Source organism: Sinocyclocheilus rhinocerous, unplaced genomic scaffold (genome assembly GCF_001515625.1).
Source record: "Sinocyclocheilus rhinocerous isolate Xijiao unplaced genomic scaffold, SAMN03320098_v1.1 scaffold4226, whole genome shotgun sequence".
Lineage (NCBI taxonomy): Eukaryota > Metazoa > Chordata > Actinopteri > Cypriniformes > Cyprinidae > Sinocyclocheilus > Sinocyclocheilus rhinocerous.
The window spans coordinates 150828-178505 of record NW_015656248.1 but is presented as its reverse complement, the minus strand read 5'-3'; the positions used below and the strand labels follow the sequence as shown (position 1 = coordinate 178505).

At 36.2% G+C, this 27678-nt stretch overlaps 1 protein-coding gene across 1 annotated transcript in view; it reads right to left on the bottom strand.

Moving 5' to 3' along the window:
- Nucleotides 1–27678, bottom strand: part of LOC107719930 (transmembrane protein 8A-like) — a gene marked incomplete at its 3' end in the record, with an annotated part of 67897 nt that overhangs the window by 6971 nt on the left and 33248 nt on the right. The window contains exons 2-3 of the mRNA XM_016527484.1: nt 20418–20607; nt 9110–9317 (exon numbers count right to left, since the gene is read on the bottom strand). Coding sequence (XP_016382970.1) covers nt 9110–9317; nt 20418–20607 — 398 coding nt within the window. The remainder of the gene's footprint in view (nt 1–9109; nt 9318–20417; nt 20608–27678) is intronic.

Genomic DNA, 27678 nt, shown 5'->3' with positions numbered 1-27678 from the left:
GCAGCCGATGCAGTCTGGGTATTTTCAAGGGATTGAACGTTTCGGTGCACTCGAGTGATTTTGACAACGGGACACCTTCGAAACGGCTGACTCCCTGGCCAGTGCTATGACGATGTCCCATGCAAGAAGCAAGCAAATCATCCACCATTTATTCTTTGCAGCTTTCATTATGACAGTAAACATCAATATCAATATATCAGAAGAAGCAGCTAATCAAAACCACATATTTTCCATCATTTGCTCTAATGCTTAATGCACCTAACCTCCGAAAATCTCAGAGCCTTCGCTTCATAAGTAGCCTTGACACACTAGAGGTATGTGCTGTAATGGCGGCAGAACACATTCTCATTTCATTAAGGTCTATTTTGGTGGATTTGCACCACTGGGCAGGTGTCGCTGCATAGATGGTTTTCTGAGTCATGTGTCGCTCATTATCTCTGGTGTATTGTCAAGGTCTAATTCGCTCTGAGCTTGATTAGAAGACTCATTCATTTTAGCACGAACCGTTCTGCAAATCACTTCTGCAGCCATACACCAGAACTAAGATAGTCTCAAGGCGTCGGGTCTGTCTTCTTGGTAATAAGTGGGGCATTTACCTGGACACGCCAAGAGCAATTCATTGATGGCTTCAATAACCATTTTTTTCCCCGTATTACAGCAAAAGCGAAGGATTTTTCATAGACTGTCGTGCAGTTTGCTATTGCTGGCACACTGCTACTATTGCTTTGATAATACATATACTGTATATAAACTACCCAGATGACTATAATACCTACAGCATAATACCAGAGTGTGTAGTTATGGTATAAATCAGCAGAGGCTACTAGGGTCAAAACAAACCAGTTAACCTTGATCCAACTGAGATGAACTACAATACATTTTCCATGAGCAGTATACAACCCAATGCAATGTCTTTATTCTGACCTTCATTTCCAGAAAATTTGAAAATGATGTGCAAAAGTTTAGGACATTGTTTATTTATTTATTCATTTATGTGTTTGTTTTACACAAAACTGGATTAAAATGTACTACGGTGGAATAATTATTGTAGAATAATTTCAATTGTTTCAGTTTTACTATTTTTTTTTATTTATTATTTAAACTGTTCAGTTTTCAGAAATTTGAAAGAGTTTTACTGGCCAAGTATACTCACACACACACACACACACACACACACACACAATTTGGCTTACATGACTCACAGTAATACAACTAAACACAAAATTAGAAAAGAATATCATTTTGACTAAATAATATAAACACATTACTATGAACGTGAATAGTAAATGTACAGATAGTTGTTATATGTGCTTAGAAGAACAAGCATAGACGTATCTCATAATACAGTACAATATTTTAAAATGTAATGTATTCCTGTGATGGCAAAAATACAGTAAAGAAATATAGTAAAAACAGTAATATTGTGAAATATTATTATAATTATTACAGATTTCTATTTCAATATATTTTAAAGTGTAATTTACTCTTGTCATCGTAAAGCTCAATTTTCAATACTTCAGTCTTCAAAATCATTCTAATATGTTGATTTGGTGCTCAAGAAGATGTTCGCACTATTATCAATGTTGAAAACAATTGTGCTGCTTAATATTTTTGTGGATACAATTTTTCAGGATTCTTTACTAAATAGAAAGTTCAAAAGAACAGCATTTATTTGAAATATAAATATTTGTAACATTATAAATGTCACTGTCACTTTTGAATATATTAATGCATCCTTGTTGAATAAAAGTAATTTCTTTAAAAAAAAAAAAAAAAAGTAGTAAGCAAGTATTTCATTCAGTAAGTCTTACGTTTAGTAAGTAATCATTTCCTTCTGCCCTGGATGCAATGTTTTATCCAAAACGTAATGAATTGCTACCACACAATCTAGGTAAATAGAAACATCAGTTTTTAGCTTAAAATGGCAGATTGGAGTTGTAGGTGGAATAATAAGGGTGAAAAAGCAAAACAGCGACCATTAAATAACAAACTTGAGAAGAAGCCCCATCTGTTGTCTGTCCATGGCTGCATCCATAAAGCAGGCACAGCTGGTGCTGGTGGAGGCAGACACGGCCTTGCTTCTGTACCCCACCCCACTTCCATCCACCCTGCACTTTTTGCATTGTGTCTGACATGCATGATTTGACGCCTCTGCCTCCTTACAATTCTTCATTGATCTGATTTGATTAGAGGGGACGTTTGCAACTCATGTGCCAGCGCAGACAAAAGGAAGAGAGAGAGAAAAAGATGCAAATAATTGCTTCCCTTTTCACAGCACAAATTTGGCAACTTTGAGCAACTAGTGAAATAATTAGAGTCCTCTGTTCACGCGCAGAGCACCAAACAGTACACAGAATTGATAGCGGACTGTTGTTGGCATTTTGCATGTATAATGTGGTCTCCAGCTGTGTGAGGGATAATATCTCTGACACACTGCTCATGCAGAACAACGAGGAGTCCATATGGCCAATGAGCAAAAGATTTCTTTATCATTTATGGTGGAGCACGGTGAATTCCAAACATGTGTCTGGTAATGTACTTGACAGGCTAGTAAAAAAAAAAAAAAAAACATTCCTCAAAATACGATTGAACTTGAAAAAAATACTTGTGCATGAACCCGCAGCATATAAGGCACCAAGGCATTTGAGTGTAGCTTTTCAGCCAGGTATGAAAAACATTTATCATTTGTCAAAGAACCGAACTGCAGAGACCCACATTCTCATTACTGGTAAAGTCTGGTGTTCCCCCGCACATCTCCCACAATTCTCCGCTTCTGTTCTGTGCTTTAGCTCCCAAGTCCAGAAATAAATTAGTGATGACAGAAAAGTTCTGCTTTCCTACTTCTATCAACAGTTGGCTGGTTGTAGTTACCCCTTTTCGCTTGCATTCACAATATAGTATTGACAACAACTGTGATATTTAAAAAATATATATATTTATATTGTGTGAATACTACATATAATAATATCATAAATAATCCAGGCTAGTAACTATCTGGTTGACACTTGAACATGGTAGGTGGAGGTTTTGCGCCTTAATGCCGGTTGCCACTCATCATAAAACAGAAAACAGCAGACGATGTAGTGTGTAGCGACTACTGGTACTCAAAACCATGTTGGAGGAGATGACAGACAAAAAAAGAGACACTCTACCTGCACCAAAAAAAAGTTAGCTCATCAGTGTGGGAGTTTTTGGATTCCCTAAAAAAAGACGAGGTGTTAAGACTCCCCAGTATGCTGGAAGCGCCGATCAACAGCTAGCGTTTTTCGTATTATAGTTGCAAACTCTCTGCACCTCCCTACAGTCATATTTCGAGCTTGATTTTTTTTTGCAAAAAAAAAACAAAAGACAGAAAAAACAAATTAAACAAAGCTAATGATGAATTTGACTGATAACATTATTTATTTCCTCCATATTTCAATAGATATTGTGATAATACTTTAATTACTTGAATTATTTTGGTCACAATAATCATGTGGTAAAAAACTGATATCGTAAGAGCCCTATAATTAGATAAGAAAGTCAAATGTCAACATAAAACTGACATGTCCACTGACATTCATCATATGTATGAGTGTGACTAAATGATGAGCGTGAACTGTCCCTTTAAAGGCAAAGTTTTCCCATCACTGTTGTCAAAGAACTGAATATCAAAAATATTTACCGTTTCAAAAAGATCTGACTGACTGATTAAACTCATAGATCATTATCTGAATAAAATGGATGACCTTCTCCTCCTCCTTATTATAAGGAATTTAATTAAACAAGAACATTGGCATCTACTGACCTGGCACACCTTAACACAGAAAATCTAGAATGTGTTTTGGCATGTTCACTATCTCTAAATAAAATTCAATACAGAGATAATCAGCCACAAAACTGACAGCCCCCCTCCTCACTTGTGTAGACCCCAAAACAAGAAAGACGCACTGAAAAATAACATATCTCCGAGTGCTGACAATTTCCAAATAGTTTATTGATTTATTCAGAGACCGAGAGTTTAGTTAGTGCAAGGCAAACTGTCAGGATGCTTGGCTTCTGTTCGCTATACTCATCCACTGTGGCTGCTTCACGCAGCAGAGACGGCCAGCTGATCTTTACTGCGTGCTTGACTCTTACTCATCCCCCCTCTTTCTTCCTTCCTTTCCTCCCTCTCTCTCTCTCTACAATTGGCCATCTGCTTGTGTGACTGTACGCCTGCAGAGCAGGGTCCGGCTGCTCCCTGATTAGCCTCACAGACACTGTGGAGCTCATCAGCTGAGAGAACAGACTTGCACTTTGCTGAGGGCCGCTGCAGCTTTGCTCTGCTGAGATTCACCTCTGTGCACCATGTGTCCATGGAACTTCGATGGACTCGCTGCTCGGGATGGAGATGAAGATCGCCCGAATAAAGGCTTGGATTTGGGTCTGTTCCTCGCAGTCGTGTGGATTCGGAAGATTTGGATTTCAGCGCACGAATAAAATTGTTTCATTTCGTAATTATGTTGCGTTTTTGGTGTATTTATAGTTCTATTGTCAGTCACAGCATGTCGGAGTAAACGCCTTTTGTGGCCCATGGCAAACAAAGTAAACATTACATGACAAGTAAAGGTTAAACGATTGCAGAAATGTTATTTATTTTAAGGTTTAAAGTAAAGTCTTGTTATTCTTGGAAACGAGTTGGCAGCAGAAATCACACAACAAAACGAAATGTTATAATTTCATATTAAGTAAACGAGTAAACAATTTAATAATGCAATTGAAAACAAGGTAACTGATATGACAACTAAAAACAACTAACGTTAATAAAATTAATAACGCAATTTCAATATTCATAAGGATTCATTTTTAGGTGTCGTCAATACGTCAGTTTTGTACGTTTAGATGCTGAAAATATGTCAGTATTGTACGTTTTAGTGCCTGTAAAAACGTAAGTAAATGTACGTTTTATAGAACCTCATTTTACGTAAAATACATACGAATTATCCTGAGATCACGTTGGACTTAACTGTTAAATTCTTAAAATCTCATCTTGGTATTTACATCATAATAATATTATTATTAATATTATTTATCAGTTCCAAATGTTCACAACAACATTAAATCAATCTCTATATTTATTATTATTAGATGATTTTATTAGATGACTGCATACAGTACACATAGAAAATTGGTGCCCAATTTTTACCAACATTACCAAGATGGCCACAGGATAAATGTCTGATAGTTCACTGTGGCAGGCATAGATTGTGGCACAATCAAATGCCTACAAGCCCCTTCAACCAAACAGAAGTCCTATACAACATAACCCTCATTACACTACACTGAATAATAAATAAAACATGTATTCCTCAGGGAAAGTATGGTCTCGCTTTCCACACTTCCTCCAATTACTCCACCTCAGTAGGTTCGGCCATGAGCTTTTCTGCTCCACAGGTGCTGTCATTCGCCAGGCCAACAGAAAGGAGGAAGCCTTCGTCTTTCCAAGCTTTGTCTCTGTCTAATTGGCTGGCAGTGTGACCCTGTGGGCTCAGAGGAAAACAGTGCCCTTAAAGCGTAGTACACCAAGTAGAATTATTGCTCTTAATCCAGGAGAATGGCCTCCACAACGACCAAACCTGCTGCGGTTAATTAAAGAGAAAGGCTGAAGTGCGCGCCTGGTGGCTCTGAGATAAGTAAGAGCAGTGAAGGACAAAACTCAGCTGAGGTGGACTTTTTAAGATTGTGGATGGAGATTGAGGTAATGCTATTGTGAACATGAGAATTCCAATTAAGATGCGAGAAGTTTCCTCTAATGTGAGTTCAATTTAGATGCGATCCACTGCATAGATGTTGTTTAAAATCTTATTTAAGCATGGGGGTCACTTAAAAAGAATTAGAATGCCCTTGTGTTGTTCTAAACCAATATGAATTACTTTCTTCCATGGAACATAAAAACAGAAGTTTCAATTCATGTGCTAGTCACTCTTTTCCAAGCAATTAAACTAAAAAACTTCCAAGCTTCAAAAGGGCACAAAAGCACCATAAGAATATTATAAAAATATCAAATATAATTCTTCTGATGTCACATGATGGCTAGGTGTGATGAACAGACTTAATTTAAAGGGATAGTTCACCCAAAATTTACTCACCCCATGATTTACTCACCCTCAAGCCATCCTAGGAGTATATGACTTATGACGTATATGAATACAATCGGAGTTATATTATATAATATGCTCTTCCAACCATTATAAAGGCAGTGAATGAGGGTCGAGATTTTGAAGCCCAAAAAAGTGCATGCATCCATCATAAAAGTACTCCACACGGCTCTGTGGGATTAATAAAGGCCTTCTGAAGCGAAGTGATGCGCTTGTGTAAGAAAAATATCCATATTTAAAACTTTATAAACCGTAATCTCTAGCTTCCGCTAACTGTCGTACACACGCTCACGGCGTAGCGTAATTGCTTTGCTTCAGAAGGCCTTTATTAACCCCTTGGAGCCGTGTGGAGTATTTTTTACGATGGATGGATGCACTATTTTGGACTTCAAAATCTCGACCCCCATTCACTGCCATTATAAAGCTTGGAAGAGCCAGGACATTTTTTTTTATATAACTCCATAACTTGTAACTTATAACTAAAAGAAGAAAGTCATATACAGCTAGGATGGCTTGAGGGTGAGTAAATCATGGGGTAATTTTCATTTTTGGGTGAACTTTAAGTAAGCTACTAAGTTAACAGAATCGCTGAATAGATGAGAACCAGATCAGCCTGATTCATGAATGAATCATTCACAGTTCTGTAAACTGAATCTGATTCCTTGCAAAACATCCAACTTGATTGTTCATAAACTGGACATTTCTCATGAATATTCAACTTGTGTTCCACAGAAAAAGAAAGTCATAAGTGTTTGGAACGGCATGAAGATGATTCAATTATGGCAATTTTCATTTATGGGTGAACTATTCGTTTAAAAACCAAACCTCATTTATAAATTTCACTTGCACAGTTTGAAGATATACGTTCTAGAGGCCAAACACACACTTTGGCTATTGTTGTTTTCTAATACAATTAAAGCAAGCACATAATCATATTTTAGGCCTATTTTCCAGATTGTAATAGCACTTTTCTTCCGTTTTATAGAACTGTCAGATATTGACTAAATTATGCATGACAGCACAATTAAAGCAGATGTGAGTCTCAGTGAAACAGAGAAAACAAGTTATCTCTATCTACGTACTTGCAAATACAACCCAGTGGAATGTATCCAGTCATAACTCTGTAAGGCAGACATAAGATGAATCTTGGCATATCCAATTTCTACCAGGTGATTGTGTGGCCTGTATAACATACAGGAGCTGCTGAAACAGTTCTACTCTGCCATCATTGAATCCATCCTCTGCACTTCTATAACTGTCTGGTTCAGCTCAGCTACCAAATCTGACCTCAGAAGACTACAGAGGGTAGTCCGGACTGCTGAGTGAATCATTGGTACAACCCTCCCTTCTCTCCAAGAACTGTACTCATCCAGAGTGAGCAAAATTATTATCTGTGTTTTTTTGTTCTGTCACTGTCATTCTGTTACACTGTGGAAGCTTCTGTCACGAAAACAAATTCCTCGTATGTGTAAACATACCTGGCAATAAAGCTCATTCTGATTCTGATTCTGATTCTGATACACTAGGGGGGAAATTATTTGGACAGCATCTACAGTATTTAAATTTATAATAATACAAACATGTAAAAAAAATAATTCAACTTTTGATTGTGATAGTCTTGGTTCTGGTTTGATGGTTCTGCTTATTTCTGTTAAAAACAATTGAAAAAATTATTTTAGGGAAGCATAACACTTTCATTATACTGCAATTTTTAAGGCTCTACCATGCAATACTTCTAAACTGCAATACATGCAATACAACAGTATCCACTATATAAGAAAAATGCATACTATCAACAGAACATGAATGAAAGAGACTTGCCCTGTATGACGTATAACATACTCTACTAATATATATATATATATATATATATATACATACTGTGGGCCAGTACATTGCCATGTGCTTCCTGGTGGACTCCCAGCAGCATGAGCTCTTTAAACACTTTCCACTGGCTGATTTTCACCTATTTAAATATTCCCTCTGGGCAGTAATACCCTTAATAAGAATACTACAACCTGCTGTACATTTGGGTTTACTGGCAGGGAGCATTATTAGGCCGTAATTTAGCCACTGCTGACATGCTATTATTTACGCATATCTTATGATGCATAATTGACCCCTTGTGTTTCAACATGAACTGACTTTTTTATTTAAAATAGATTTTGTTGCAGGAATTTAAAAAAAAAAACACTGGATGTCTATAGCCTACAAGACTGAACAACCATTTTTGAGTAGAACAAAACAGTAGCTCTCTGAACTTTTGAACGTTATGAAAATGGTTTTGGTGTCAGGCAGTAGTGAAGCCAGAATAAAAAGATTTTATTTCCTTTTAAAAAAACTTTCTTTACCTGTATTTCTCATAATCAATACTTCATTTCTCCCACTTATATCTTTATAAGTCATAATGTAACTTTACATCTCACAATGTGACTTTATATCTCACAGCATGACATTCTAATTCTACACAATATCTCACAATTATGTATTTTATTCTTTACTTGGAAACATGCTTTCATACCGCAGAGACATACGTCACATTTGGTGTGTGAGTGGTTTTGTGAACAATAAGAAAAATTAACCATTTTAAAAAAGTAATGCATTTCTAATATGATGTAATATATATAAATTAATATTCAAGGCATTATACAAAAGAAAAATGCCTTTGTCTTTGAGATTACAACCCAAGCGAAATAATGAGCACTCTGACAGGAAATGCATATATAATCTCTTTTGAAAAAAGAAGTCTATGACAAGCTCTGAAATCACAGACTTTTAAATTACTACCCATGAAGGCCACCCGCTGACTGTGCGGAAGTGAGCGGCTTCAATTATAAATGCATAAATGCCGAGAGGAATGTACGTGCACAACCATGAACATAAGGCATTTTTCATCATCAACAAGCTTAGCTCTTGTTAAAAGCAGAAATGATTTTCTAATTTTTGGGCCTCTGATCACTGACTGCTTTATCCTCTAGGTTTTTACCCACCTTGACTGAGATCTTCCCCTTATCCTTTGGTAAATGTGCAGCCAGGAACCAGTCTCCTGGGAGGGGGCTGGTGACATTGAAAACCCCTGTGGTGCGGTTGGGCAGCGTCCATGTCAAAGTGACAGCGAAGGAGCCTGGTACAATAGTGTCCTTTGGAAAACTTGTCTGGAGGGGGTTGATTACAGGTGGAGCTCCTGACCTGAAGTACCTGTAAACCAAGGCTACAGTTACATTTCAAAACATGCCGCGGACTGTTATCTTGGTTGAGATCAAATGCATCAGTCATTGTTTAGGATCATTTACGTTCCAGTGTGATGCAAATATGGCTTTGAATTTCTTATTAAAGCTGGCACAAATACTACATAAATTACTGTTTTTAAATACACTGACATTAGTCTGTCACACAGGTAATCCCGCCCCAATCCAGGCCATTGGTTGAGATGACATTAAATTTATTTGGGATGCTCAAAATTGCAGTTCCATTTGGCGCCACTAGAGGTGCAGAAATGCACAATTTACATGAATGTTTTCATAAAGAGAAGCATCAAATGACCCCACAAGTATAAGAAAACCTGAAAACATCTACAGTGTGGAGACAATCCAATGGCCCACACAAAGTCATGATTTAATAAACATACTAAGTAATGTCTTAATTAAAATCTAAAATTTCAGAAGAGGATAATCAGAAGAATAGAAAATGTTGTAAAGTTTCTATGCATTTTTAGCTAAATCTGAAACAATTATACCTTTACAGACATCCGGGGATGTCCTCAATTAGAAATAGGCTTCATATGTACTTTAACAAACTAAATAAATATTTTTTTTTTTAACTCACAATTTTTTTTTACTCACAAATGTTTTAATTCACTTATATTTATTAATTTATAACAAAACATCAAATCCAAAATATAGGAAAACTTACATGTGATTTCACACATGTACATTCCGAGTGAGTAAATGTATAAATATAATGAGTTCTATAATAAGACAAACAAATGAGTCCATGTAGTGAGAAACACAGGGCCAGAGAAAGCACATCGAAGTCAGTCCTGAATCAATTAGAATGCAGAAGATGCAACAATTTCTCACTCGATCACAAGAGAGGAAATGGAGCATTGTGACTAATACTAAATTATGCGTGAAGTGAATCGTAAACAAATATTCAAACATTTAACTTCATCGTTAATGTTTTGAGCAATGCTTACAACTGTAGAAAGCATTGATTTGGAACAACGCCCCGACTAGGCTGCAATTACAAGTAAAGGAGAGAAGAACGAAAGAGACGAAAATCATTCACTCACATCAGACTCATTGTCAACACAAAACCGCAACGTGCTTTCCTTCATTTTGACATGGGAGCACAAGGCCATGAAAGTAAAAAGTCTTCCCTCAGTCTCTAGCCTGTCAGTCAAGATACAGACACAGTCAGACAGCAGGAGCAAGGTGCGAACTACGGGGCAGCTAGGGGGAGCTCGGCTCCCCTTAATAAGACATGGGCTCCCTTGAAAACGGGATTTGTGAAATTTTGGGGGGTCTCAAAAAATATTGACAATGTGTTATTTTGACGTGCAATTTCAGTTTTGTGTAATGTGATCATCGTGGATTATTATGTGTAAAATTGCAAAAATATCATTCATTGTTTAGTACGTTAACTCAAAGATTCGTAGAAAAAATATAAACGCTGGACTCTGCGGTTGAGTAACTTTAACCGTTGTTCATGTGAACTCAGACAGCCTGATGCTTTGTTTATAGACTATTTGTGGGTGGCTGTTTGTTGTTTCACCTATCAATTCATGTCAATAAAGTATAATAGGGTAAATCCTGCATAGTGATTTATCCTATATAGTGCTTGCATAAAGCAAGTAGTGCATACACTTGTAGCTGTTATGTATCTTTGTAAGTCATTGTAAGCCCAAGCGCACGAACACTTGTGCTTTATTTTATTTTAGTTTTATTTTATTTTATAAAAAAAAAAAAAAGTGGGCTCCCCCAAAGTCCATGGTATAGTTCGAACACTGCAACAAATCATGCCATGACACTTTTTCTAAAAGACTTCACTGTCTGCAATTATTTTTGCTCAATGCACTGCTTTGTGGCTCCAGTAGTTTGTCAGTCACAACCCTGACAATCCTTGGGTTGAAAAAAGTCCCCGTATGAAAGGTTTCACAACAAAGACTCTCAATTACTCTTTCATTCTCCGTTTCTCTCATTTTCAGAGGTAGAAATGGCTTTGTGAGACAAGTAAAAATGGCAAAAGACACAATGGTCACACAATGGTACCCATGATGAAAACTGATATTGTATACATCACTTTGTGACACATTTTAAGTGTTCACAAATGGATTTACCCCATCACTGTGCACGGCTAGCTAAACACCCACCAAAAGTAGTCTATAACACCTGGAGAAAACTATCCTTTCCCCATTGGCAGTTGCTCAGGTGGTGCAGCACCCTCAAGAAATATGCCTTTTGAAATCTGGGTCAATGATGTGATGCTCAATGACTTGAATATACCTCATCTAGGATGTTTTTTTTAATTCCCTAATTGAAAAAAATTTATATTGATATTCATCTGGATGTTTTTTATGGGGATAAAATTAGAGGTCCTGATATCATAATGAAGAAAATGTCTCATTAAAGAATGAAAATATCGAAAATCTTGTGTTCAAAAAATAAATAAATAAATAAATAAATAAAACAAACATAAAACAGGAAATTATATTATAAAAAAAGGCACCACTTATATGTCTAAAATAATTTTATTTATTTTTTTAAAACAGGAAATGATATCGTAGAAAGGTAAATGATTTTATAGAAAAGACCCTTACAGATAAATAAATAAATAAATACATACATACATACAACAGGACATGAAAATACCCTTTAAACAACAACAACTAAAACACTCAGACGAAGAAGTGAATGATGTGCGCTACCGGCGCCTATTTTGTACTAGTCGCGGCGGTAGTGACGTCATGGCTGTCGCCGGCCAAACAAGTTGGTGTTTTTTCAATGTAGGCTTCAGACACGGGTCACGACGAGGCGTTCCCCATAGCGACCCCTAGAGGACGCAGTGTCTCGTTCCCCTCAGGGAACCATGGTTACACAAGTAACCCGAGACGTTTCTTGTCTATATATGTCCCTTTAAGGAGGCCATCTTGGTAACTATTTTCTATGTAGAAAACAGGCATTGTAGCTCCTATCTACTAGAATGGATTAAACCTGTTTGTCAAGAAGATCTTTTAATAACATATTTCATTTTGACAATTACAAACTGACAATTACAAATTCTCCCATTTTTCTTTGAGTGGCCTTATAATGTCTTTTCTTTGCGTGATTTCTTTGTGTGTTTCTCCTTTGTGAAACAGACATGCAATCTTCAGAGATGGTCATGCTAACCCAGGGGTCCTGGATCCTTGACAGGTAATAACTCAAAGTATTGCTGCTGGAGCTCTGCAGGGGTTATTAGATAAGTCATCCTGCCCTTCTTGTACTCTGAGCTAGTGCACCTAAAAGATCATCATCCAGTGTCTTATTCTAAGATGGAGACCCCATACTGCTCATGTGAATGTGACAACTTGGCTAATGTTGTTAACGCTCGAGCTTGTGTTCTGTACTGTCAGACAGATGTTTCCAGCACTGGATAATGATTTTATATGGGTTGTGTTTTGCACTGAGCAATGAACTTTTTCCTTTGATGCTGGCAGTGGCAGCTCAGGATTTTTACTAAGGCACTGCTTTGTAGTTCCGAGGGAGTGTTCAAACTATAAAGACATCCGTGCAAGTAATATGAACACGCTGCACAGACTGTCAGCTATGGTGCTAGGTTATTTTTTTATCAATGTTTAATATTAACTTCACCCAAAAATAAAAAATTAGCTGCCATCTTCATCGGAACACATCTGGAGAAATTTAGCAGTACATCACTTACTCAACAATGGATCCTCTGCAGTGAATGGGAGCCGTCAGAATGAGAGTCCAAGCAGAAGATAAAAACACAATAAATCACAAATAATCCATATGACTAGTTCATCAATTAATTGTTTTATGAAGCGAAAAACTGTGTTTTTAATAAATTTACTTCAAATCGCTGCTTCTGGCAAAATTATGATTCCTGTATATTACTTATATTACCAGTGAAAAAGTCAGGAGAGAAATATGCACAGATCAAGCACCATTTACAAGCAAAAACAGACCAAAACAGTTGTCTGTGGACTTTTTCACTGGAGGAAGCGTTATTATGGATTATGGACTCATATTTTGACCTGAAGCGATGGTTTCAAGTTAAATGGGCAATATCACACAAGTAGACGAGATATGGCTGTATATCGGCATGGCTGTGATTCAGTCATAGGCACGAGTTGTAGGCATGACTTATATAGCCATATAAACAAAAATGTATAAAATCCTGTTTATTTCATGTTTCAAATTAATTCATGTTCTTTCATAATATATCAGGTAAGTTATTTCAATGTATGCATCTTGAAATGTTAAAAATATATGATTAAAATTGTGTCAGCAGTAAAACATTGTTGTTCATGATTCTAATAATGATGCTAATCTAATAATTAACTACTATTAACAAACTGAACTTTATTGTAAAGTGTTGCCAATTTTATTCTTAATTTTCTTAAAAGATAATCGACAACTCCAATGTTGAGTATGGTGCAATACACTGACACAGGAGTCAGGACTTACATACACATACACAAATGATCACAGCAGAAGACACCTGTCTGTTTTTCTAATTAACTTAGCATTTACTGTCAATGAACATTTCCCTGGGACTGAATGAATGCACCTGATGAAGCTACCATGCATCCTTAAATGCTCTTATACAGTTCACATACTTAAGTTCACACAAGGTGCAAAGTACATGCCATATAAAATATGGCATGCCATATAGTATGCAATTTATTGCTCCAAAGGCCTGGCTTCACTATCCTTTGCAGAGCATGCGGTGCTCTGTAGTGACCCAATTAGTTATGCATCCATACATGTTAGCAAATCACATCCAAACATATTACTGCCAGGCTCATCAAAGCAATTCAGAGCTGTCCTAAGATCAGTGTCCAAGCTGTATGTAAACTGGACTTGCAGCAAACATATCATCATAATCAGATCAACATGCTCTGTATGTCAGTGCATTTCCTCACAATGTTTAAGGTCACACTCTATTAATCCCTAGTTGTCAATTAGGCTGGAGAGAGTTTGAATCAAGGTGAAAACAAGGTTTGGTAATTAACATGAGGCAAGTTTGGCTGCAAAAATAGCACAAATGAGCATTCACAAAAGCTGGGAGAAAAGTAGGACATTAATTGGTACTACGACTGTCAATCCATTAAAACAAATGTAATCAAGTAAACATATGCTGATTAATCTATCAAATTAATAGCAAATAATTACATTTATCAATATATCCTAAATGAAGGTAATTTGAAGATAAGCAAGTAGACGTGCTAGATTAGATTAGATTAGATTAGAAATCTTTATTGTCCACACATGTGGAAATTCATCTTCGGCCCCACAAAAACATATACCACAAATACACTTGACTTCACAGTCCAATACAACAGAACATACAGTACAAGAACGTCTTGCCCCAAGGATTACAGACACATGAGACATAAAATTAGTATATATAAATTAGGCTAATAGTACTAAAGCCATAAATAGATAATAAATAAATAACTAAATAATATTAATAAATAGATAACGGAAATTAGTTACATAATATACGTAGACCTGATTATAAATCATTTATTTAATAAAGTAATGGCAGATGGTATAAAAAAATTCTTGAAAATATTTCTTGTTGCTATGGGTACCCTGTATCGTCTGCCTGAAGGAAGTTTACAAATTCATGTTGGAGAGGGTGGGTGGAGTCCTGAACTATTTGTGAGGCTTTCCTCCTGGTCTGGTTTGTATACAGTTCCACCAGCTGCCTCTGGGGGTCCAATATGATCTTACTGGCTATATTAATAATCTTTGTGATCTTACTTTTGCTTCTAGCCCCCAGATTCCCATACCAGCAGGTGATGTTATAGGAAATAATACTTTCCAGCAAACTGGTGTAAACCATCCTCAGGATTCCCTTACATTAAAACTATTAGAGTATTAGTATTCACTAATACAGCATATTTGGGTAATGAAAAATTTTAGATTTTTAGATTTAGATTTTTAGAACAAACAATAGCTTGTTGTCCATCAACAATTTACAACACCGAGTGTATGATGCAACAAGCTAAATGAAAATGCAAGTTTATTCTATGGAAAATAATACTCTGGCTAACCTGGTACACAAAGCACTACACAACTGGTACACAACTAGTTTCTGACACTCACTTGTCACAGAGAATAAAGGAAGTCAAACAATATTTACATGGTTTAAACAGCCATTCAGATTTTTTTATTATACATTTTACATTTGAATCTGGACTAAAAATGAGAGCCCAGAAAAGATATCTAGTTTCAGATTCTTTATAGTCGTGTTCTATTGCACTATTGTTTTATTGCATTAAAATGTTAAAGGATATTTTGAATATGGTGATAAAGCTTAAGGAATATTGTGACATGAAAATTAGATATGGAACATGTCTACAGCATTAAGGTGTTTGTTTAACTCAGTATATTGTTATATTTTTATCGTTGAACATGGGTTCAGTCAAACACATCTCATTCAACTCACCAGCTCTAAGACCTGAAATGGGTCTGTCAGATAAGAGAGATATCCAATGGGAACAGTGCATATTTTGCAAGAATAAATAGTTTTAAACTTTTTTATATAATTAAGTGTACTAAATTAAAATGCTAAATTGACTGCCCTAATTATTACCTTTGAAACCATGTCAAGCCTATGTCAAAGACCACAAATATTTAGTTCTTAAAAAAAACACATGCAACCTTCTTCACAGTTAACCAAAAAAAGAAGTTAACATTGTAAAGATCTTGAGCTCGCTCTGTTTCTACATATGTCCTGTGGTAAACTTTGTGAGGTTAAAATGAAAAATTTGACATGCAGACTTTGTGTTTTTGTCACACATCTCCTAGTTTATGTCTTGATTAGGTCTGTTGACAATCTCATCCCCTACTGCATTATGGGGTAATGAAAAATTTTAGATTTTTAGATTTAGATTTTTAGAACAAACAATAGCTTGTTGTCCATCAACAATTTACAACACCGAGTGTATGATGCAACAAGCTAAATGAAAATGCAAGTTTATTCTATGGAAAATAATACTCTGGCTAACCTGGTACACAAAGCACTACACAACTGGTACACAACTAGTTTCTGACACTCACTTGTCACAGAGAATAAAGGAAGTCAAACAATATTTACATGGTTTAAACAGCCATTCAGATTTTTTTATTATACATTTTACATTTGAATCTGGACTAAAAATGAGAGCCCAGAAAAGATATCTAGTTTCAGATTCTTTATAGTCGTGTTCTATTGCACTATTGTTTTATTGCATTAAAATGTTAAAGGATATTTTGAATATGGTGATAAAGCTTAAGGAATATTGTGACATGAAAATTAGATATGGAACATGTCTACAGCATTAAGGTGTTTGTTTAACTCAATATATTGTTATATTTTTATCGTTGAACATGGGTTCAGTCAAACACATCTCATTCAACTCACCAGCTCTAAGACCTGAAATGGGTCTGTCAGATAAGAGAGATATCCAATGGGAACAGTGCATATTTTGCAAGAATAAATAGTTTTAAACTTTTTTATATAATTAAGTGTACTAAATTAAAATGCTAAATTGACTGCCCTAATTATTACCTTTGAAACCATGTCAAGCCTATGTCAAAGACCACAAATATTTAGTTCTTAAAAAAAACACATGCAACCTTCTTCACAGTTAACCAAAAAAAGAAGTTAACATTGTAAAGATCATGAGCTCGCTCTGTTTCTACATGTAACCTGTGGTAAACTTTGAGGTTAAAATGAAAAATTTGACATGCAGACTTTGTGTTTTTGTCACACATCTCCTAGTTTATGTCTTGATTAGGTCTGTTGACAATCTCATCCCCTAGATCCTGCATTATGCAAATAAATGCCATAAATCTTGCTGTTCTTGTTCTTGCATTTGTCTAAACAAACAGGCATGAAATGCAGATTGAGTGCTGGAGACTAATTGACGTGAGGTGATTTCCATCATTGTTTTGCTGTCTCGCATTACCATGCCTCATGCATTGAGTGCCCGGTCCCTCTGCGAGCATGTGAGATGAATTAGATCTTAAGATCATTGATGTGCATGACACACGCTGTCTTATTATTGATGAGGGAGAGATAAGGCAAAGACTCCAGGCTTCAGCCAGGAGGTCAGACACAAACAGACTGGAGAATCACAACTGTGACCTCAATTATAATGTGAATCTGAACATTACATCACTTATCCCTAAAATCCACTTTGCTCATTGATTATCTGATGTGGTGTGTCAGTTTCACATAAGAAGGCTTCCCAAAAGCACTGGCTTGACGTTTGAAGGATGATCCAGCGAAAATGGACTGCTGGGAGGACCTCAGGAGCTCTGTTTCTGCCCAGGCCTCCTGGTTTGTATGGGCCGCAATTAGAGTTGTCATGGCCTGTCCGGCAGCATCATATTGATCTATGGGCTGTAGAGCAGGGGCTGTTATCCACTAGACCCAGTCGTCCTGCTTTCTCCCGTTTCTATATCTTATCCTCCCACTTTATCTCTCCCCCGACTCCGAGTACAGCCTGTTTTAATTACCATCTCTCTATGGCACCCCCTGCCTGCTATCTGACAGCTGAATCGACAGAATGGAGCTCTGCCTTGTTCATTATGAAAACAGCAAGAAGACCTGGGGCCTCATGACAAAACTTTGCGTAGTAAATGATCTGTACGCACAAACAATCAAGTGCAATCTATGGAGGCACATCTATCTATCTATCTATATATCTATCTATCTATACATTCATCTTTCTTTCTATCTTTCTGTCTGTCTGTTCATCCATTTATCCATCTTTGTCTATTCTTCTTTACTTCCATCCATCCACCTATCCATATATATTCATCCATCTTTCTATCCATCCATCCATCCATCCATCTTTCGATCCATCTTTGTCCATCTATCTTTCTGTTATTTTTGCTATCTTTTCTATCTATATTTCTGTTATTCCATCTTTATAGTTCTTTCCTTCCATCCATCCACCTATCCATATATCCATCCATATTTCTGCCCATCCATCCATCCATCCTTCTGTCTAGCCATCTTTCTATCTTTCCATCCATTTTCCATTCCATTTTCCCAGTCTGATTGTTAGATGTACCTATAACACTGTTTTTCTCAATATAGGCTACACTCCTGTCAAAAGCAGGAAAAAAAATATTTAAATCGCAGGCAGGCCATTTATATTACTTGATAGGCCCCAAAGACACATATTTCATTATCGCTCAAACTGGAACATAGGCACACTTACTGTAATTATGAACGGCAATATGTTCCCCTGGAGTTATGACTGACATTATGAGTTTAAAATATGTCCTTCCAAAGTTAACACTGAGATCACTGTTTATACCGCAACTTTCTCATGTAGCTTCCCTTGAGGCCACCAGAGAGGTTTATTCACAGTATTATATACCCCTGGGAGATAAAACAGGAGGCATAAGAAGGTTCTTCTATATATGCGGTCTGAAAGAAATCTGACATCAAAGAAACATAAGAGCCAAAGAGCATCTGTGGAGGGAGTGCATTTAAAACATCATAACCTGTGCTTAATGCTACAGATAATGTTACTTTTATGTTAATTTTAAGGTCAAGGTAGTTGTAGCGGCAAGTAAATAAAACATACAGTAATATTCCAATGTTGAATGAATGAATAGCAAACCTCTGTGATGAGGCTATATGTCAAAGAAACCAGTACTGGAACATTGACTCAAGGACAGTCTCTTCTCCTCTTTATAATGTCACATTAAAGACGGCCAGGAGTTACTTCCTCACCACTTATGATGTACATTTAGTGACAGGCAATAACAAGGTCAGTGTTTTGATGGAACTTTAATGACAGCCAGTGTGCTGGGATTTGAAGACCTGAGTATTCAGTGAATAATATTCTCCATTTTGATTACCCAAGGGCCAAGACTAACTTTAACAACAGCTCTTGTGCTAGCACACCATGTGCTGGCTATGAAAGTGCACTGGGATCATTCAAGAATGACTTGAAAGAAATGGACACAGAAAAATTAAGGGTAAAAGAACACCTTATGAAGTATCGGAGAGTGCAGTGGAGGAAAAATGTAAAAGAGCAAGTGGGTTCAGGACATTTTTTGGCTTCATCTACACCTAGGAAATGTGGAAATGGGGCAATGTTTTACTTTTTGTAAAAATTGGCTTAAAATGTGACCAGGTTTAATGGGATATTCGGGGTTCAATACAAATTAGGTTTAATAAACAGCATAATGTTGAATAACATAACATTTTATTTCAACTTGCAAGTGAATGAAGCAAATCCATTAACATTAAAATACTGTTACAAAGACATACACATATTTTAGTGTGGAAATCACTTACTAAACTTTTCTGTGTAAAGTTAAATTCAATTTTGCAAACTTTGTTGCCAAGACAGCATAACCCATAAAACCCTAAAATAACAGTAAAAATAACCTGAACATCTTTAAAGCTCAAATAATACACAAGATACAGATACGGTAATCAACACTGTGCCACAAAATCTGTCAACTGATCTTAACTTGTGCTAAACCCAGAATATTCTTTTAAAGTATAAAAATAATATCCCTTACTCTCATCAACCAAAAAAAGGTCATTTTTTAACCTTGTGCTGAGAACCAAAGGACTCAATGGCTTTTATGATTAATAAAAATATAGGGCCATCCTAATTTTAGAGGCCATTTAGAATGGATTCAAACAATTCGACTGAATGTGACCCTGTGAAAATTAGTAAAAATGTCAGATTTGGGTTGTAAATCTTATCTGTGTCACTTGTATTTTATGCTTATGGATCTCCAGTGTGCAGTTACGCTGTGAATTCTGCCAGCACCACACTTGATAAATGCCTTTTTATGGAGAGCACAGAAAATGATCAGCATCTGGGAAATGATCCTTAGACTTGGATTAAAAGCTATTTTATCAGGGCGAATAACGAGTACTCTTCAGTGTGTGCATCAGAAAGGTCATTATATTCACACATGTGACATCTGCCCTCCTCTCATCTGAAATGCTGATTGGACATATCTGACCTCATTACGCTTTTGTCCTTCTCTGCCCCCAAAACAAACCCTTAATGGATGTAACCTGGAAGTTTTGCCAACTCACACTGTCACGTTGCGGTCTGGGCAGCTGTCTCCGAAGGTGCCCCCCTGCTCCTTGAAGGTGATGAGGTTCCAAACAGCCACCACGGTGTCTTCAGGCACGTTGAAGTGGAACAGCTCCACGCTGGCAAAAGAGCGGTAGGCGTTGAGCTTGCGAGGCGTCCGGGTGAAATAGTCTGTTACAAACAGGCAATCTAGGGAATGGAACAGGGAGAGAGTTGTTTAGATAAAACACGGTGATCTTAGGTGATCGACTAGAAGCTGGGTGGGAAGAGGGTTGGAGGAATCAGTCTTAATGTGGTTTGGTTGACCTTCCTTCTGAAAGCCCCACCAGTGATTTAATCACACTTGCATGCTTTGGCTTTGATTCAAAAACCCAGACTCTATGCAAAATTAATTTCATTGCAATCCTTCAGTACAAGGCCAGTGAGGAAGCAGCAATATGACATTTGCAATCTGCCTTAATGAGCCGTGGCTTCCTATGGCTCCATCGTCAGAGAGCCTAATGGCTTCCAATCTCCTCAATGATTTGTGGAGGGAAGCATTTATACTCAACTGCCCAGTTGCTTCCATGATATTCTTGTATTCCCTGTGTGTTCAATGCACAGGTGCAATTGCAGTTTGCTTGCCCCAGATGAATGTTGCCGTTACTAATGAGCATCTTCAGTAAGTGTCTTGACTGCCCTTTCATCATGGTGATAGTCTATGGCTGTCAAGGTCAGTCAAGACATCCAGTAGATTAATATACTATACACTACATGGCCAAAGGTTTGGGGTCAGTAAGAATTTTTCTGAACGCAATTAATACTGTACTTGTGTTCAGAAGGAATGAATGCATTAAATTGACTTTTACACTGTTACAAAAAAATAAAAAAGATTTAAACTAAATGCCGTTCTTTTGAACTTTCTGTTCATCAAAGGATCCTGAAAAAATGTATCCACATACATTATTTCCACAGAAATAATGTTTTTGAAATAAGTCTCATATGCTCACCAAGGCTGCATTTAATTGATAAAAATACAGTACATTAAAACTGTAATATTGTGAATTATTATTACAATTTACAAATAGCTGTTTTCTATTTGAATATATTTTAAAATGTCATTTTAGTTATGACAAAGCTGAAATTTTAGCCGGCATTACTTCAGTCTTCAGTGTCACATGATTCTTAAGAAATCATTCTAATATGTTGATCTGGTGCTCAAGAAACATTTATCATTATATTTTGTAACAAATGAGTTTATTGTTACTTTTAATCAATTTAATGCACCCTTGCTGAATAAAAGTATTCATTTCACCCTAACACGATTCATTCATTTAAAAAAACCCTTTTTGCGAGACAGAGTACTTATTAAATTACAAAATAAATATAGAAAATGTTTTATCCTGATCCAATCTGATATAATATTATTATATTTTAAAAAAAAATACTTTTTCAACAGAGTAGCTTTACTGAAATTGAAGTACTTAAAATATGAGTAGTTTGTAGACTGTTAAATTACCATTTCAAAGTAACATTGCCATACACATTCAGAGCAATCATGTAATTCAGTCCTGAAAATGAATGCATTTGTTGCCAGACTGAACCTGAACATCCTAAAGCTCCCTGACTGAGGAGATCCCAAATCTCATACCCATCAATACTTTACATTCCCCACAGCTCAGGAGCAGCACTGCAGCGTAAATATCTCTGGAGATAGTTCGTGTGTCATAGAGAGAAAATGAGAAGAAATGTATAAAGTTGGGAAGCTGGATGAGTGAAGACAAATGACAGCACCTGTATGTCAGCTCTAGCCATCTGTTTAATCTCTTTCCCGTCGAACCCTTTGCTTCTGTTATTAACAGACACAACAAATCAACCGCCTTGACACTTTTATTAAGCTGATGGACTCTCAGAGGTATGACGCCAGTATGGCCTCTTCATCGGTTATCTCAGACAGCACAGTACATCCCACTGATGGGCTTCACATGCAATCACTTACAGTGCGAATAAAATTACTGAGTGAAATATAGAATATGAACCCACACTATTTGGTATTGTATGAACTGCAACAATGTCCATCCAGGGCTGAAATGTAGCATTTATAACAACTGCCCCACTAGCTTAAATATATTAATGTATCTATCTTAGGTGCAAAATTAGTCAATGATTTTACAGGGGGAAAAAAAATTATACAGCAAACTGAAACTCTAAATTTGAAATGTGATTTACTTTCTCAAGCAAGCATATCTGTCAGACAGAAATCCTACTGGTGGCCCAGTCAGAGGCGGACAGGCTGATTACCCCTCATGTCAATCAGAAACAATGACAATGTCATGTTGTTTGACCGTTACATGGGCTGATGCAATGCAGGTGTGTCAAAATACGTCCTCTTGTCTTGTCCACAAAGCAAGCCAAGGATATCCTTGTACTTTGAAAGCAGCAGGATACTAAGGTTCAGAAATTACACCTGTAAACTGTGGGGTGAATTCACTAAACATTTATCTCAGCTTTAACCGACTGCAAACAGCTTAAACAGGTGCAATCTATGCCGGGTTTTTTGGTATGGCGTGTGTATTTAATTAACTCCAGTGTCATTCTATTCAGCACAAACATTCCATCCTTTTTTTATACAAATTAGGTTTAAAGCCTTATTCACAAAAACAGTCAACACTATTTGCCTGGCACAATTAACGCTGCTCTAATATATCCCCCGCGGTATTCAGCAACCAGAATTTTTCAAAATGAAAATGATACAAAAATAAAATTTGTTCCAAACCTGTATGACTTTGTTTTCTTTTGTGTCTTTCATTTTGAGTAATGTCTCTGTGTTTCTTTTTTTCTATAAAGTGGAAGTCAATGGTCACCAAAATGGTAAAATTACCAACATTTTTCAAAATATCTTCCTTTGCACTTCACAGAAGAAAGAAAGCCATATAGGGTTAGAATGAAAGAAGGGTGAGTAAATGATGACAATGTTCATTTTTGGAGGGACCATCCCTTTAAAACCAAAGGAGACAGTACACTCTTAAAAATAAAGGTGCTTAAAAGGTTCTTCACAGCGATGCCATAGAAGAACCATTTTTGGTTCCACAAAGAAGCTTTTGTCAAACAGAAAGGTTCTTCAGATGTTAAAGGTTCTTTATGGAACCATTTAGTCAAAAAGGTTCTTCTATGGCATCGTGAAGCACCTTTATTTTTAAGAGTGTATGTGCAAATAAACAACACTAAAAATAAAGGTGCTTCAAAAGGTTCTTCAAGCGATGCTATAGAAGAACCATTTTTGGTTCCACAAAGAACCATTCAGTCAAAGGTTCTTTAAAGAACCATCTCTTTCTTGAGTTTTTGTAATCTGAAGAACGTTCTTCAGATGTTAAAGGTTCTTTATGGAAACATTTAGACAAAAAGGTTCTTCTATGGCATTGTGAAGCACCTTTATTTTTAAGAGTGTATCAGTGGGTGTAATTCGTTTTTAGTGAAATTCTCCCTCAGTATGCAGTAAAAATTGCACTCCACTAAGGGAACAATATTTATCTGTTTTAGTACAACATCGCAATATGTTTCAGTGCTAAATGTTTTACCTTGATATTTCCATATAGACATCTGACAGAGATATACCATGTTGCTTATAGTTGGTTTGACGATACACAACCTGCCAAACAGCAGTGCACTCACACACACATTATATTACTGATCGAAGAAGTTTAAAACAGTTAAGTCAGATGACCAGTTCAGTTCATATATCTGATTCATATTAAGCTCATTTTTGATCCAGTGTTAATCCAATCCAGCAATACCAAATAGCGTGCATAAACACTTATGCAATAAATCTCACTAAATAATCCTGAATAAGAAAAAAGTGATCTACTCCTACAAGCCCACAATATAAAATTATAGATTTATAAAATTAAGAAAAATTAGGCAAAATCTTGATTTTATTTTTTTAAGGGGGGGTGCTTTTGTATATGCTCCTAATTGCTTCAAAATAATTGATTATTTGGTATATGTTATATAAATGTAGTATTTATTTTATTAATTTTCAGTGAATACATGTTCATATCAAAGCATGTGGATATAAACATTTCTAAAGTAATTCTGTCCTTCCACAGCACATCTTGTCCTTGCTTTTCTCGCAGAACACAAACTCTGCTTTTAAAACATAATTACTGGCATCTCACTGTTTTTAATCGGTATTGAAATAACTTTGAGGAATCTTTGAAGTACAACAGTTAAAAATGGGCATTAATTAAAAAGAAACAAGAGAAAAGCAAGTGTCCTTTGGAGAAGGGAAAGACTGTTCATGTCTCTGTGTGTCTTTTTCCTTTTTGCCACTGCACAGGCCACAAAAGGTGTTTCACAATGGGCCAGACGAGTAATAAATCACAAACCCTTTTATTACATTTCATGTCAATATTCCCCACACAACAAAGTATACTGCCGCTCAATACAGTTCCCTTATTTCAATCTAAGCTTCAGACTGAGGAGTATTCAAATTAATATCGCTTTTTTTTCTCCCAGTCACGTTACCTCTCCAGCAGTGACGGGGAATCAATAATTAATGATGTCTCTCTCTCTCTCACATATGTAGAGCCCCATATTCCCCACTGTCATTGTTTCTACACATGAGAGGCAGAGATATTGAGATCAGATTGCTTTTACCGTATGTCTTCATGAAAAACACTCGATAGCCTGAAGCCGATTTGTCTTAAAATATAGAGGTCTTTCAGCAAAATCACTATTTACGTTTGCATCAGAACCAATACATGTCTATATGAGGGCTGCTATACAGTCCACCATATTGGACAAAGCCTGTCAATGAACACTTGACAGCAAATTGACTGTGAGTCTGCAAGTATAGCTCATGTCTTCAGTAGTCTTTAAAAAAATACTAAATTATTGAATTTCACAGGCTTTAGTTTATCATTTGTGTGAGATAGTTCTGCATATGGTAATTAAAAAGAATCCTTCTGATCATCAGAGAGCCCTACCATAGATATCTATGGTTCGTCCAATCATATGCTGCAATGTTGTGGCATTTTCAATGAAAATTCATTCGTTTGTTACTGTCACTGAAGAGCAGTATCTGAAAAGTTGACTGTTGGTGGATGCATTGACGTATCTGGAGAAGTCGGAAGAGGTATCGACGTACAGATATCTATGTCTGCACAAACGGAATTGCTTCAAAACACAGCATGCACTCAGAATGTGATTTCAGACCAATAAGATTTCATACACTGGGACGCTGCAGTGAAAAATAAGTGACCAACAAAATGTTCTGTCACTCACAGCAGTCGTGTCCTATTAGGACACAGTGTGAAGGGGGGGAAATAGGTCTGTAAATAAGATTAAAAAAAGTGAATTAACAACAAAACAATATTTACTGACAAAAGTCCTGATGTTAAAACAATTCAAATACATTATTGTGGCAGATTAACACTTTGGGGGGAAAAAAACATTACAAAAGTGTCTTCACAAGAAAATACATTGTTTGTTTTTTATTTACAATTAATTTTAGAATTTTGTAATGATTATTAAAATAAAATATAAATATTTTTTAAAATATGTATTAAACTATATATATATATATATATATATACATTTTTATTTTAATTTTTTTCATTTAGATTTTTTTCTTTACAAAAGAATATATCGTTTGTTTCATTATCATTGAGTATAAGAGTATAAATCATGTATTAATTTGCAATTAATTGATTTTTAGCATTTTAACAATTATTATTTAAATTGTATTTTTATTTACTATTTTATTACTATTAATAATAAATCTAAAAATTATGAATTAAACCAAACTCACTAAACTAATTTTAATTGTATTATTTAGAAGAGAGCTCCACTGACGTAGTTACATATATTGTTTGTTTAATTAAGGATAAGCCTGATAAATTATTTCATTTTTATTTTTTTTATTATTTTTTAGCATTTTTTATAATTATTATTACTATTTAATATTAAGATAAAAACAGAGATAAAAACAGTCTTTAAAAAAAAAAAAAACGATTCATGGTCATCACCTGGGGTCTCATTTATAAAACTCTCCGTAGATTTCATCCTAAAAGTGTACGTAGGCACAAAAGCTAGATTTTGCATACGCACAAAAGTTTTATAAAACCATATAGATTTATAAAACCATGCGTACGCCAGAACATGAGCAAAAATCCCTTTATAAATCCCAGTCAGGGTAAGATTGTGCGTATGTGCATCTCCACCCTGACTCCTCAAAACAAATCCTGGCCAGGACGCGTCCTGGGAAAATGGCACGTATGGTCACCCTAGGTAAGGGGCGTTACATTTCCGACGCGTGCTTGTGGTGTTCGGCCAATCACAATGCACTGGGTCAGCTGGCCAATCAGAGCAGACTGTGCTTGTCGGAAGGCAGGGCTTTGTAGAAAACGACGCTAGAGAGGCGGGGCATAGAGGAACTAATAATGTAAAGTATTTGAAAAAATAATGTGTTTTTTGAACGTTAAAGCATGTCAACATATTCTGTTATACCAAATACTTTAAAATAGCATCATATGACCCCTTTAAGGGAATATGAGATATATCACTGGACCTATTCAAATCGGACAATGGACCGTTCGACCACCAAATCCAGCAGTGTTTGCCATAATATCGGAGTAAGTGTGCATCATTGATCATTGTTCTCACTAAAAATATTTTCTCATAACATGTGATCTGCAGTTTAATTTAAAGATGAATTATTGTGCGTATAGCACTCCTCGCTGTCAGTAAAACATAGCATGCCACAGGAAAAGTGATCAAGCGCATCCACTATAGGCTATGTCTAAATTCATATAGCCTAATTTTGGTTTAACTTCTATGTAATGACTTTATGTAATTTCAGTGCTTTAATTTCTCCATTAATGAGAGTGGAATATTTAATGTAATGGGTCAGAGTTTGCGTGCAGGTGCGCAAATGTTCCCGTCAAGTTTGTTTTTTATAAATCCACCTTTTGCGTAGGAAGTGGCGTACGCCTCTTTCAGGGCAGGTTTTGTGCGTACGCAACGTTTATAAATGAGACCCTTCCTATTATAAACCTTCCTAAATTTGTTCTAAGATAATTTTTCAAAAGTGCGTAAGTGCGATTCAGAGAAAACGAACGTGCGCACAAAAACACGTGCGTGCGCCTCTCTTCCAGATGTGACGTTTATAAATCGCAAATGATTTTGAAATTGTGCGCAGCTGACTAGTGTCAGATCTCCGCCCCCTAATTAATATCATTACCATATAAAAGAGCACACGCCAATATCCGAATTTCTATGCTT